The 15,151-nt window shown below is 40.8% G+C and overlaps 1 protein-coding gene across 1 annotated transcript in view; it reads right to left on the bottom strand.

Annotated features, from left to right (window-relative positions):
* CSMD1 (CUB and Sushi multiple domains 1) overlaps positions 1–15,151 on the bottom strand; it is a 2,063,566-nt gene that overhangs the window by 773,937 nt on the left and 1,274,478 nt on the right. The window contains exon 7 of the mRNA XM_026453909.1: positions 1,141–1,218. Coding sequence (XP_026309694.1) covers positions 1,141–1,218 — 78 coding nt within the window. The remainder of the gene's footprint in view (positions 1–1,140; positions 1,219–15,151) is intronic.

The raw sequence follows: 15,151 nt of genomic DNA, 5'->3' as shown, positions 1-15,151 counted from the left end.
TGCACCCACGGAGCAAGCATAGAAACATCACAGGAAAACAGGTGCACTCACAGAGCTAGGCTAGAAACATCACGTGAAAATAGGTGCACCCACGGAGCTAGGCTAGAAACATCACGTGAAAACAGGTGCACCCACGGAACTAGGCTAGAAACATCACATGAAAAGATTGCCAGGGAAGCATAGAAAACAACCCAATGGTTAGAAAGTCCCAGAAACAGCGTGAGCAGAAAAAGGCCGCTGCGGGAAGTCAGCCCACTTGGTATCTCAGTAGAGGGTAATCACCTCCTGTTTGTAAGAAAAGCAAGCCCTCAGTGAAGCTGGTACCCAGTAACTGTTATGACATGTGTAAGGGCATGGGGGGAGCAAAACCAGGGGAGAGTTGACTGCACCTGCAGAGAAAGAAGGGTCTGCACGGTCAGTCTCCAACAAGCACACAGGTTGTCAGCTTTCAGTTAAAGGACAAAGGGCCCTTGTGGCAGAGAAGCACCATGACCCAGTCCAGGCATGGCCAGGGGTTCCTATGGCTGAGTGATGATGAGGGGCATGGAGGACAAGGCACCAAAAAGCAAGTGTGGCAGACACCTTCATTCCTCCCACAGCTATTGATCTGGTGTCTACCAGATGCTGGGCATATGCAAAAATCATCAGCAAGATATGTCTGCAGATCTTCTTTTCTCTTTGGAAGGACGCAGATATCGCCCAAAAGTTACTTCACTCTCCAGGCAGTGAATCATCAGCAACATTTTAATAGACAAAAGACAAGAACAGACTTCTCCTTCCCAGAGATCGGTCTGGTCTGGTGTGTGTGGGGTGTGCTAGGACGGAGAGAGACTGCTATAAAAATGCCTGACTGTGTCACATTTACTTAAGAGAGCCATCTGGAAGGTCCAGTCTCAGACAGTGATCACGGCAGATGTGAGACATGGTTAGGAGTTAGAAGCAGAAGGACATTCCTCCCTAACAAAGTGAAGTTAGTGACATGTTCTTTCTCCCAGAAAATATTCTCAGATGTAGAAAAGAAGGAAGAGACAATGTGGAGAAGGCGGTGGGTGGGAACGCTTCTCCTTAACTGCTCCATTCTCTCCTCCGCTCCCCCTTTACCGGCGCATCAATCCTCATATAGAAAGGAGAGGGACTCACGGACAGAGTTTTTATGGCTTCCGTCCTTGCTGGGCAGCATCTTGACTCCTCTTGACTTCAACTCAATCGCCTTTTTCACTGGAAGAAACAAAACCGGGCTATTAGTAGGTAAGACTTGGAGACCATAAAACAATGTTGTATCCACACAGCATTTCCGGTCAGAACTGCTTTCTATCAACCCTTGAAAATGGGAAATGTTCTAAGCGGTAAATGATACCAAGCCAATGACTTCCAAGAGCTTGTAAATAATTAATGAGAGGCTATCAAGCAGCAAGGTCACATCTGACAAGATCCCGTGTGAGAAGCTAAAAATAATACGTGCTGCCATTGACTTTACACATCCAATCCTATTGACCAGGAGGAGGGGCAGATTCCACAAATCATTATCATTCCCCAAAGCGTTCAGGCAGATCACTCACTTGATGTATGCACTGTGATTACAGAGTTCTCTAAATTTGCTATACTCATGAAAAAGTTTAGATAAAAAGGCCAGTTGCTCATTCATGTATTCATGTATTCATTTAGTCACTTAAAGTTTAGCGAATCTGTATGGATGGGAAGCAAGTAGAGGAAAGGCATGCTCTACGTGCCGTAGATAAATTGCTAGACGCCGCCAGTCCCTCCAGACACTCTCCAGGCTGTGCAAAAGGCACATAGGATCCTGGTTTCTAGCATCATAATTCTAAGCGTTAAATATATTTCTTGATGTACTAAGTCCTGCATTAAACATTTTAAGAAGTTTTTTTGTCATTTATGGAAAAAAATGGGGGATCCATCCTGTGATTATAAAATATAAAATATTATGATAGTCTAAGCAATCCCACACTTGGCTTTACTAAATGCCCAGTGGAAACATTTCTGAGGTCCCCATGAGACTGGACCTACAGCAGCCGCCAGCAGGCAGATCGGCTGCAAATCTTTGCTTACAGCATGGTGGCGCCATGACCTGGGTGAGTGACTTGCCTCTGAGCCTGTGATTCTATGTGTAAATAGGTGTGAGGGTCAGTTTTCTGTGTGAACCTGACTGCACCACAAGGTGCTCAGACATTGGACCACACGAGATTCTGGGTGTGTCTGTGAAAATGTTGCAGATGATATTAACATTTGAATCAGCCGACTGAGGAAAGCAGACTGCTCTCCCCAGTGTGGGTGGGTCCGGTCCAATCAGCTGAAGACCCAAATAGAACAAAAGGCTGACCTGCCCCAGAGGAGGCTAGACTTCCTCCTGCCTGGTGGGATTTAAATTGGACAGCATTTTTTTTTCTGCCTTCCGACTGGAGCTAAAACACTAGCTTTCCTGGTCTCCAGCTTGCTGACTCACCCCTTGCATGTCTTCGGTCTTGTCAACTCCATAATCATGTGAGTCAGTTCCTTATAGTAAATGTGTGCGCGTGTGTGTGTACACACCTGCGTATAAGGAGATTAATATCAAGTATATACAGGGGACCCCTGAAGCATACAAGGGTTGGGGCACTGACCACTGACCACCACCCCACCACCACACACAGCTGGAAACCTGAGTATATCTTTTGACTCCCCCAAAAACCTAACTGAAAAGAGCCTACTGTTGACCAGATGCCTTACCGATAACATAAACAGTTACTTAACACATAGACTCGTATCTACGTATATTTTATGCATTCATGACACACCTTTTTCGGATTTTGTTTTGTTTTGTTTTTAGGCTATAAGGGTTGTCTGCTAGTTTTTTTTTAATTGTTACAAATTTCAAAAAAAAATGCTTCAGTATATTCATTGAACAGAATCTGAAGGTAAGTGGATCCATGCAGTTTAAACCCATGTTGTTCAAGAGTCAACTGTATAAATAAATATATCTACACCCACACACAGGCACACACACATACACATGACCAACTGGCTTTGTTTCTCTGGAGAACTCTGACTAAATACGATGCCAGGATGCCAAGACTGTATAAGGCTGGAAATGATCAATGCACCGTCTTTAGTCTGGTGTCCTGAGCCCAGCTGACTCAATAACTGACTGTGTGTGGCAGTGACTGTTACTCTTTTCAAATTACTGACATTTGGAGGGCTGGGTTTAGGTGGACAGTTGTCCTTTGGGACTGTCTTCCCTCACTGATGTCACTAAGCACTTGCTTCCTCTCTGGTCTCCCTCTGCTCAGCCCCTATGTATTCCTATGCACCTGGGGACCATGTCTCTCAGGCTGGACCTCTCAGAGTTCCTGATCCCATGTGTAATCTTCTTTGCAGCAACATTGTACAGTATTTTTCACTTCAGGAAGCATCCTCCATCCTTCTAACAGCCATCTGAGATAGGAATTGTGATGCCGCCTGCTCATATCAGGAAGCAAGGCTCACAGGTGCACAGGCAAGACTATGCAGAATTTGAACTCAGATCTTCCAGTCCCAAACTCCAAACCCTTCCACATGGGCTACTGGCTGGGGGGGCATGGAGACAGGAGGGCAGGGGCTGCAGGAGCTGGTCTGCCTAGAAGGAAGAAGGTGAGAACTAGACGCAATGCTGCCAGCTGTGCTTCTGTATCAAGCCTTGACCTTGTACTTCCCAGTCTCGAGAGTGGTGAGAAACACATTTCTATTATGCATAAACTGCCAAGTCTAAGATATTTTTCTATGGCAAAGATTTGCTATATTTCCTATAGCAATATTTTCCCCAAAAGATGAAGACAAGTAGTTTTCCTGGGCATTTTACAAGGGTAAGAAGGAGAAGTGAGAGACTGGAAGGAATATATAAACGCTGAGGAGCTCTTCCCAACAGTGTGGCATAGGAGTGAAGAAATAAGTCCAATGTGGTTACATGGTTCAAATAAACTGTTGTCATCAGAGCCATGACTGGACCACAGGAATCCTGGCGTTGACACTTGTGGAAGACAAGGAGGTGGGCCACCCAGATCTCCCTCCAAGGAAGGGCTGGCCAGAGGGTTGCTGCCCATCCTCAGTCCCTTTCAGAGAAAGCCCAGAGACAGACCGTCACCTCTTCCAGGCTCACAATGTCCAGCCCAGGGCCAACGCCATCCAAAGGGCGCTGGGTCACGAACATCCTGCACTAAGGAACTCTCAGAGAGGGACGTGCTGTGGTGCAACCATGGCGCCCGGCATCTTCCTTCTCTTCTCTTCTGCCTCTTCATGTGTTTTCTCATCCTCATCTCCATGTTGTGGTGACAAATAACACAGGAAAGGGAACATGAGATGGGGAATCTGCTTCTGCTTCTGCAGTTATCTTGGTGGCACACTCAGATGTCACCTGCAAGCTCTCCCAAGGATTATGTTTTCATCCAAAATGGCAAATGCATCGTCCTCACTTTCTTGTGCTGAAATAACTTTATCTTGAAGTTACTCAGGAGAGAGGAGATGAATGCACAATAAATAACAAACAAGAGAATCAATGGGAAATAATAAAGAGCATAGAACTCAAAGCAAATGTCACCCACCCTAAACAGATAAGACAAATAGAGCTCCGTTCACTCAGAATCTCAACAGAAAATCTGAATAGTCTCTTGGGGACAATCACAGTATGTGAATAGACAGGACCTATCTAAGAGTTGAATGAGCTAATAAATTTCCTATTTTTGCAAATGAGTGTTTTGATGCTTTGTAAAGCTACATCTCCACCAGGGAATATATGTATTTATTTATTATTTTTCAATAAGATGCTGTTATACTGCTGTAAATTATCTGCTCCCCTGAGTTACAATTTGTTTCAAGTTACTACGTTCTCTTATTGGACAGCTCCGCTAATCTTGGCAATGTTGCACAAAAAGGGAAGGTGACTTGTGGGTCCTGGGTCCACCAGGCATCTGGACACTTCTCCCGACACGTCCTCTTTTCTTCCTTCTATACCCTTCCTCCTCCCCCTCCTCCCTCCAGCTCCCCTCAGAGCTGAGCAGACAGATTTTCATTTGCAAAGAAATAAGAGAGACAGAAAGAGAGTAAGAAACTAGAGCTTCAGGAATGCAGGAGAAAGATAAGTCACCTATGGGAAATCTCTGCAATAGTCTGTTCTTTCCCCTGAATTAATCTATTGAGTCGCTCATTCTCAGATCTTGGAATGAATGATAAAAATATTTTGTGATTGATAAAAAAAAGATAGTTTCTGTGTCTAATCTCAGACCTGCTAAATCACAATCTTTGGAGCTGAGCTTGGCCCTTTTAGCTTTATTTTGTCAGTACAGTTATCTAGTTTTCATATGAGTTTTTGTTTTGTTTTATTGTGTGGAAGATAACTGCAATACACGCCAAAGTTAGTCTCACATTCCCTGGTCTCTCTTGGCTAAGGTGATTCCTTAGTAATTCAGATTCAACAATTTCAAATAGATTGTTGTCTCCGGGGGCAAGGGCTGGGGGAACTGAGGAGATGTTGGTCAAAAGATGGACAATTTCAGTTTGATAGAAGAAATAAGTCCAAGAGATCCCTGGTACATCATGGTGACTCTAGTTAATAACAATGTATTGTGTGCTTCAAAGTTGCTGAGAGTTGCCTTTAGGTTTTCTCATCGCAAACCAAGAAGGATGTGAGGTTAAAAAAAAATTCCCCAAAACTGCAAACAAAAACTTGAAATAGATATGATGAATCTCTTTTCTGATAGCAACATTTAGGAAGGTAAATTCTGGGGAAAGTATTTTTAGTTTAAGGGCTGAAAAATCGAAAAACACAACAATAAATATACCTAAGGGACACATTAATTTTGTTGTTTCATTCACTTTAGTTTGTTTTTTCTTTTTTCTTCCACATCAGTTGCCTTCACTATAATCTCTCAGTGGTTAGTTAAAACACACTTTCTGTAGGTTGTTGGAAAATGTGAGGAAACCGATACTATATTGGAATGACAGTGGATTCTTATTATTGTTTTTAAAGTGACAATAATGTAAGAAGTGAATACAGCTATTTCCACCTGACACCACTTCCTTCTCTGTCCTCTCTAGCTGGAGCGTCCTTTGTAGCCCCTTGGAAAGCTCAGCCTGCTCCCTACCCCTCCTTGTCATCCTGCTGCCCCATCCCCCACAGCCAGACGTCCACCTTCCTCAAGATCCACTGAACTTCCGAGACCTCTCTTAGGAAACCAAGTCCTATCTTCTGCTCTTAATACACCTGTACCATCCTGCATTTGATAATATGACTCAGTGTCTAAAAGAAGCTTTAGCTATAAAGGTGAGCTCAGATAACCCCAAACAAATGAATAAGATGCAGAATTCTTTCAAACAAATGTAACATACTGAATATGAGGAGAGATGCCACTGCAAATCCTCACAAATCATAGAGGAAATTGTTTTGTGTTTAGAGACCAGCTACTTCCAAATTTGAAGAATTCGGGGTTTGGAAGAAATGGGTGAAAAATATGAATCTTGTGTCTTGGACTTTTCATTAACTCACAGGTTTACTGTAATTTTATCAATGCCTCTTCTAGGCAACAAGTTTTATTTAAGTACCTATAATTTTATTTAAGCACCAAAAGAATATTTACTACCACTGGTAGCAATAATACTGAAATCCTTGTAAATCCTTAGAATTGCAAGGGCTCACTATGCAGAAAGACAGATAGATATACACATACACACATATGTATATAATTGTGTATATATAAATGTGTAAAATATAAGTATATAACATATAAGTTTATACATATTAATTTATTTTATTTTATTATCATTATTTTTTGAGATGGAGTCTTGCTCTGTCGCCCAGGCTGGAATGCAGTGGCCGGATCTCAGCTCACTACAAGCTCCGCCTCCCGGGTTTACACCATTCTCCTGCTTCAGCCTCCCGAGTAGCTGGGACCATAGGCGCTGCCACCTCACCCGGCTAATTTTTTGTATTTTTTTAGTAGAGCGGGGCTTCACCGTGTTAGCCAGGATGGTCTCAATCTCCTGACCTCGTGATCTGCCCATCTCGGCCTCCCAAAGTGCTGGGATTACAGGCGTGAGCCACCGCACCCGGCCTATACATATTTATAAATTTAATAACATATTACATATTATATACATATATAATAAGCTCCATATATAATATATAAATGAATCTATTGAGCTCCCACCGTCAGATATACTATTGTTCTCATTTAATTTGTCTTACAATTATTTAATCAATAGATTTCTATTAAATTTGAGAAGTAAGCAATCACACTGCATAAGCTACTAATTCTTTTACACCTACCTTTTCTTTTTATAGTATCAGAGCAAATGGAATTTCCAATTTCATTATATTTATTAACTTACATTTGAGAAAACAGTATATTTAGAGTTTTTTGACAGGCATGGGGGTTCACATGTGTAATCCCAGCACTTTGGGAGGCTGAGGCAGGGGATCGCCTGAAGTCAGGAGTTCAAGAGCAGCCTGGCCAACATGGCAAAACCCCATCTCTACCCGCCCCCCCAATCACACACACACACACACACACACACACACAAATTAGCCCCAGCCAGGCATGGTGGAATGCGACTGTAGTCCCAGCTACTCGGGAGGTTGAGGAATGAGAATTGCTTGAACCCAGTAGGCAGAGGTTGCAGTGAGCTGAGATGGTGCCACTGCATTCCAGCCTGGGCGACAAGTGAGACCCTTTAGTTTCTCAAAATAACAACAACAAAAATAATATTTTTAATGGTTCATTGGTTATTTGGAACATTTTTGGTTTAGTTTATGATTGCAAAATGAAAATTAAACTTTTCTTGAATTATCTCACAGCTTTATCAATTTTTGTTTTTAAGTGAAACGTGTTTTGAACACAATACACCTGGAGAAATTTCAGTCGTTTACATTGTTTAACTTACTCTAGGATTCTGTTTTTTCTAGGAGCATTTACATTATAATAAATTATTTTCAAATATTAGAATTTAGAATTGCTTTCAAAATGTTTAATTTATTCATTAATAAATACAATTACATAATCCCCTTCCCCTCCAAATTTTAACACTTCTCCATTAGATTTTATTGTGTTTTACACTGAGGAAGAGTCATCAAAATTCAGATCACCTTATATTTTAAACACACGTTTAATTTTTTTTTTTTTTGCCAATTTTTCATCAAAGTACCTCTCTAGTTAAACAATCTAAGATCCATTAAATTTCTAAGTAAGCGCTGAGCCAATTTCCTATTCTCTGCTAATTATTGTTAATGTGTGATTTGCGCTGACACACTGTAAACATCAGTAGGAGCTATGTCCCTACCGTGGCTGTTTTCCTGAAGGATGGAACCATTTTGCAGTCTAAAACCTGAGCCTCCGTGTCTGTCCTAAGGTTCATCACCTTGAAAATGTGGTTCTGTCATTTTTTTCCTCTTCTGCATGTTCATTTTTTCTTTTCTGCATGACTAACCCAATTATAAAAATGTGTTGTTCCATTTCCCGTCTTTATAAACTAAGACAAAGCAAGCAATTATTATTATTTTATTTTTATTTTTATTTATTTATTTATTTATTTTGAGACAGAATCTCACTCTGTCATCCAGGATGGAGCGCAGTGGCACAATCTGGGCTCACTGCAACCTCCATCTCCTGGGTTCAAGTTATTCTCCTGCCTCAGCCTCCCGAGTAGCTGGGATTACAGACGCCCGCCACCATGCCCAGCTAATTTTTGTATTTTTAGTAGAGACGGGGTTTCACCATGTTGGCCAGGCTGGTCTCGAACTCCTGACCTCAAGTGATCCACCCGCCTTGGCCTCCCAAAGTGCTGGAATTACAGGCATGAGCCACTGTGCCCAGCCTGCAAATAACGTTTTAAAAGGCGCATGGCCTGCAGACAGACGGGAATCTTTCTCTCCACATTCCTCTGCAGCTGCTGCAGCCCATACTCCCTGTGGACACGAGGAAGGAAACCTCTCAGATGAACGGTTCTCTTTGCATCTCTTCCCATTCTCTCTTAAATCTCATCAGCTGTAATTTCTCTGTTGCTAAATCGTTTGGTCGAATGTCCATCCTCCTGTTCACTCTGAAACAGTCACTTTCTCCTGAAATCACTTTCTGCCCTTTGCTTCCAGAACTTCACCCTGTTTGTACTCCTTCTAATTCACTGGCCACTCCTTGCTCACAGGGATGGGTGTTGCCTATGGTACTTTAGCATATATTGTTGCTGGAAAGGGGTGCTGATCCAGACCCCAGGAGAGGGTTCTTGGATCTCACGCGAAAAAGAATTCAGGGTGAGTCCACAGACTAAAGTGAAAGCAAGTTTTTTAAGAAAATAGAGGAATAAAAGAACGGCTACTCCATAGACAGAACAGTCCTGAGGGTCGCTGGTTGCCATTTTTATGGTTATTTCTTGACGATATGCTAAACAAAGGGTGGATTATTCACGCCTCCCCTTTTAAGACCATATTGGTAACTTTGTGATGCTGCCATGGCATTTGTAAACTGTCATTGCGCTGAGGTGAGTGCAGCCGTGAGGACGGCCAGCGTCACTCTCGTCACCATCTTGGTTTCGGTAGATTTGGGCTGGCTTCTTTACTGCAACCTGCTTCATCAGCAAGGTCTTTAAGGCCTGTATCTTGTGCCGACCTCCTCTCTCATCCTGTGACTAAGAATTCCGTAACCTCCTGGGAATCCAGCCCAGCAGGTCTCAGCCTTACTTTACCCAGTCCCTACTCAAGATGGAGTTGCTCTGGTTCAAACACCTCTTGACAATATGATTCATCTTTCCATGTAAGTCACATCCAGTGGAAGTACGGCAGTCATCTAGCAAAACATTATCATCATTGGAATTATCAAGAAGAGTAACAATATTTAAAAATATTTTGTATATGGTACTAAAATGTTTGAGTACATCCTATTTAATTCCACCAAAATGTTATAAGATTTATGCCATTGTGACAATCGTTTACAAAAAAATAAAACATGGAGGTACAAAGAACCTAAATAATTTAATAGCGATCACAAATCTTGAAGTGGTAGAAGCAGGGGTTTGCTCTGGTGAAGTTTGATACTAGAACCTGCTGGCTATACCGTAACTCAACAGTCTGCTTCAGAAATTATACTCCTCACTTTAACCACACCCGACACTGAAAATTTTTATTTCCATCGATAATTATTACATTTTCTTTTCATTGATAATTATTACATTTCAAAATCATATTAGTAAACATACCTTCCTATTATGCTAACTTTATTAAATTCAGATTTTGATTAATCAACGCTGTAAACATTTTTCTCAGAAGTATTTTAATGAACTTGTTAGTTGTTTAAATATGATTAAACACCTATTAATACTAGTCCCATTATAAGAAAAGACATACACTGAGTCACACAGTATTAATTTTGGTTTTCTTTTCCATGAAATGCTTTTATTTATCATTTATCGTTAGAGTGAAATATTCATGAAGATATTGTTGGACTTTCTCCTTAGTTCCCCTGAAAACAGGGTCTTTGTCACATGACCATGAAAGATTAGGCTCACAGGTTATTGCAGAATATTTAGGAAAATTTTTAAATAATCAGGAAGAAGAAAGTAACTGTAAATCCATCACCATAAACAACCACTGTTAGGATGTTTATGCATTTATTATTAATGCTATGTGCATTGTATATATAAGTTGATAGGTGGAGACACTCATATAATATTGATAGAATAAAGTTGTTAACATTTGATTATTCTGCCTTTATGACCTCTTTGAACAGTTTTTCCTAAGATATTTTAATAGATTATTCATAATGTATTAAATTCCCTTATCATTAGAAATTAGTTTTTCTCACTTAATGCAATTGTACATTACACCAATCACCTATCAAATTCTGGTCAGTTTTCAAGAATAATTTGCTAGAAATAGAATTTTTTAGTCAAGGCTGTTAATCTGCTAGGCCAAACTGATTTCTAGAACTATAGTACCAGTTTATTTCATCTGGTGTAAATAAGAATATCTTAACTGAAGCCTCTTTGCCCACATTGTTTTGGTACATAAAAGAAAATGTTCAGTAATTTGGTAGTTGAAAATGTTATCTTATTTTTATTTGCATTTAAAATAATGCTTTATTGGATCATTCTTTGGGATAAATCTATTATTGGCTCATGGCCTGTCCATTACTTTATGAGCAGCTAGTTGTTAGTACAGTAGCTCTCTTTTTTAAAAGTCTGGAAATAGTTGTTGTCTTTACAAGGTTATTTTGACTGCAGCTCCCATTGTCAGCTTACAGATATTCAGGCATTCCTGCATTTTTTTTAAATTAGATTTTTGATGTCCTTGAATAGGGACCTTTGAGAAAAACTGACAACCAAGTTTTAGGGACCAGATTATCAAATTTTATTTCTACTCTTAAATCAGTCAGTGTCCTTTCCTTGGTCAGGGAAATCATCCTCCGAAAGCCTAATGTTATCAGTCATCTTTTGCACCAGGAAAGACACAGGTACTTACTTACTATACTTGACAATGTGAACCATTTGTATTGTTGATGCTCCTGATTGGTTATCAGAATCTTTTAATTTAATGTCGCTTAATAGCACCACTAAATTAGAAGATAAATGTCTCATATATGAAGTTATATTATTATATGAATCATTGTCTCAAGGTAGTATGGAGGGTTAGTGTGAGAATGTCCACAAATCTTTGATGCCTCAACTCTTTACTAATGTAAAGGGTAATTAGCATAAGATGCTTTACTGGAAGAAAGGCAATTAACTATTCATCTCACGTTTCCTTACCAAATCAGGGATCCCATTTAAAAAATGTATTTTCCTGTGATTTAAGTTTTCAGACGTAAGTACATTCAGGATCTAACTTGGCACCAGTTGGGATTTAAAGATTATTCTACTTAGTCTTGTAATGATCTGTTGGTTTACACCATCGGAGACATTTTAAACCCTTTCCCTCCAAATAGAGGGAGAATAGAAAGACCCAGAAGATAAGAGAGGGCAAAGGAGGAGGAAGAACAAGGGGTGAGACAATGTGCTCAACAACAATATTCTTCCTGCACTCTATGTATTGAGATGTAGAAAACCCTCCTGGGGTGGTAAACAGGTATCTGAGACAATTCACAAATTCCAAGAAAGATTTTGTGTCCTTTTCTATTAACTCATTCTTCTTTTCTATACTTCATTGCATTAAAGTCTTTGCCACTATACTTTCCCAAATTTTCCTACTGGGATTATCAAAAGCCATTTCACCTTGCAAGGTAAACAACTTTTTTACAAAATTCCCAGTTTCAGCAAAAAGGCCACTGCCCTAGAAGCCCAGAGCTCCAACCTCACCCCTGAGATGTTCTGAAATCCTGAGCCACAGCCTTGGATTTTTTTCATCTGTTAAAGGAAGGGCTTGAATTATTTTAACGACCCTAAAAGTCTAATTTCTCATTATTTTTCTAGGCAGATAGTGCAGAATCTCAAGAAAAGTAGGTGGAATTTAATTCAGAACAGAGTTCCCATTTTCCCTGGACCATTCATGACAACGCAGACTTTGGGAAAATTAACTTCAGTGACTCCTTCTGACGTGTAAGGGCAATAACACACCTGCAAGAGTGTGGTGATGAACGAAGAAGATGCTCTATGCACAGAGGAAAGTGCTCTCTGAGCAGGGTGGTCAGATGAGTTCGGGGAACGGCAGGGGTGTCATTTACAGAGAACACACTGTAGCCCCCGTATCAGCCACATACTACGTACAAACATATACTGGCTGCTTTCCATTCCTCCTGTGTGGAAAGCATTTCCAGTTCTACGTGTGTCCAGTTTTTGGATCTTTAATAGGAAAAATCTCATGCACAGTGGGGATTCTGAAGTTCGTTGTAAGAAAGACTTAATCATTGTTCTGGAACTCATTAGAGATGTCACCTTGGCAGGTTAAAAATGCCTCTGAATCCCAGATTCCTCATGTGTTTAATAAAGATGATCACCACCTGCCCCTCAGGGCTGTTGTGAAGATTACATGACACGGCAAATAGAAGCACCTAGTGCAATATCTAGCCCACGTAGTTACACAAAGTGCATGGAAAATGCTTTTCAGAAAACAAAGAACTTCCCACGTCTTGTTTACATTCAACATGGAATGTTAGTGCAACTCTTTATTCAGCTTTTCCCCTTAAACTTCACCACACACCGGAAGCTGGGGATGAACCTGCCCACTCCCTGAGTAAGATGTTCATGGAATTGGAAACACGCCATGTCATCTTCACTTGCAATGGAGAAATTGGCACATCTTACCATTTAATCAATCAATAGAGCTTACAGAAGAAAAAAGAAAGGGGAGAGAGAGGAGAAGCTACTGGAACATGACTTTGGCAACTCCTGGTACTGCTTCTGCCTTTTCTATCTATGGGGAATAATAAAAGCTGTCCACGCACAACAACCTCACTGTAAACTATTTCCTTTAAGCACTTTAATAGAATACATGTGTCTTTTCAGATCTGTGAACAACACATTCAACACTAACCACTTCCTCTCTGCTGCCATAGACCTTTCACTGTCTCTAACACTGGGGGCTAACTTTCTCCAACAGGGGTGACACTTCACAGTAGGAGAAAGCTCACAGTATTGGTTGTCAAAGTCTTATTCTTACACAGACACACACGCACACACACACGCACACACACAAACACCAGCACATTTCTCTTCCACGACCCACGGGGAAGCTTGAGCGATACCTAGTTCCAGGCACGTACACTAAGCCCTGGGAGACTCATTTCACAGAGCAAAGTTGTAGAGCTTTCAGTTGCTGACACTATTCAAAACAGCTTCAGGAGATGTGAACATCTAACAGTTGTGACTTTTGAATAACGGGAGGATCAGGTTGTCCTGAAACACCATTTTTTTTCCTCTAGCCTCTGCATGATTTTCAAATGAAGGCAATTTTATTTGTGAAACTTCTAAATCCACTCAGTTTTTCCCCCCGTTTATAAGCAGCAATTCCCCCTCAAGGACCTGAGATGAGTGGTCACATACTCAGGTGTGTAAGGCACACAGTAGCTAAGACGTCAACACATACTCATGTGTGTGGCTATGGATTTTTAGTAGCGACGGTAGATGAAACTGATTCATCAACATCTCTAGCCCAGCTTTTTAGGATCAATCCTATGAGATGATTCCTCAGGAATACACCACAAAAGAGCAAACAGTGCATATGGGACTGACTCCATTAGTGTAAAATCAGCCACTAGGATAACAAGGTAACTTACAGCATTCTAGAGCATAGCACAAAGAGAAACATATTCTTAGGATTTTTAAATTATTAAATTCCAATGATATTTCAGGTTCAAACTTGTTTTCTCCTTTCCCACTCCTACCTTAATTATTCTTATTTTGCAAATACCTTTATTTTGCTGTTTTCCTCTCATGCTTTTGGAAGAGCTTCGTTAATTTCATTAAATGACATGTTAAATCAAAATTAATGTGGAGAAAAATAAAGGAAGAGCATTGTAACTTCTTTACATGAGGATAATACAATTTCTCTCTGAATGATCAACCATCATTATAAGCCATTTTTGAGTAATTACAGGGAGTTTTCTGAGAGGTGCTGTATGAAGAAAACAGCAGAGAATGAAGAGCCCTGTTTAGTAACGCACTGTCCACAATGGGGAGTACTGACGCATCTACATGCCACAGGTGCACCCAACACCGTCCTCATCCCTCATCTCCTGCTGTCCCCAAATCCCCCACAAGCCAGTACACAATGGGTGGAGTTGGCACAGATTGTACAAGTAGAGATGTGTCAGAAGCATAAGGAAAGGGCCAGGCACAGTGGCTCATGCCTGCACTTTGGGAGGCCGAGGCAGGTGGATCACTTGAGGCCAGGAATTTGAGACTAACGATGCAAAAATTAGCTGAGCATGGTGGCAGACACCTGTAGTCCCAGCTACTTGGGAGGCTGAGGCAGGAGAATTGCTTGACCCGGGAGACAGAGGTTGTAGTGAGTCGAGATCACAACATTGCACTCCAGCCTTGGCGACAGAGTGAGACTCCATCTTAAGTAAATAAATACATAGATATAATAGCCTTGAGCTTTCACAAAATCTAAGATGGTGTTGAGGGTCACTTTAGGAATTTGAAAGCACAGTAGCTAAGAAGTCAACATATTGATTAAACTCCTAATCTTGATTAAATATTAAAA

The sequence above is a fragment of the Piliocolobus tephrosceles genome, chromosome 7 (genome assembly GCF_002776525.5).
Source record: "Piliocolobus tephrosceles isolate RC106 chromosome 7, ASM277652v3, whole genome shotgun sequence".
In the NCBI taxonomy this organism is placed as follows: Eukaryota; Metazoa; Chordata; class Mammalia; order Primates; family Cercopithecidae; genus Piliocolobus; species Piliocolobus tephrosceles.
Note: the sequence above shows the minus strand (reverse complement) of the source record. Positions and strands in the feature narration are given on the sequence as shown.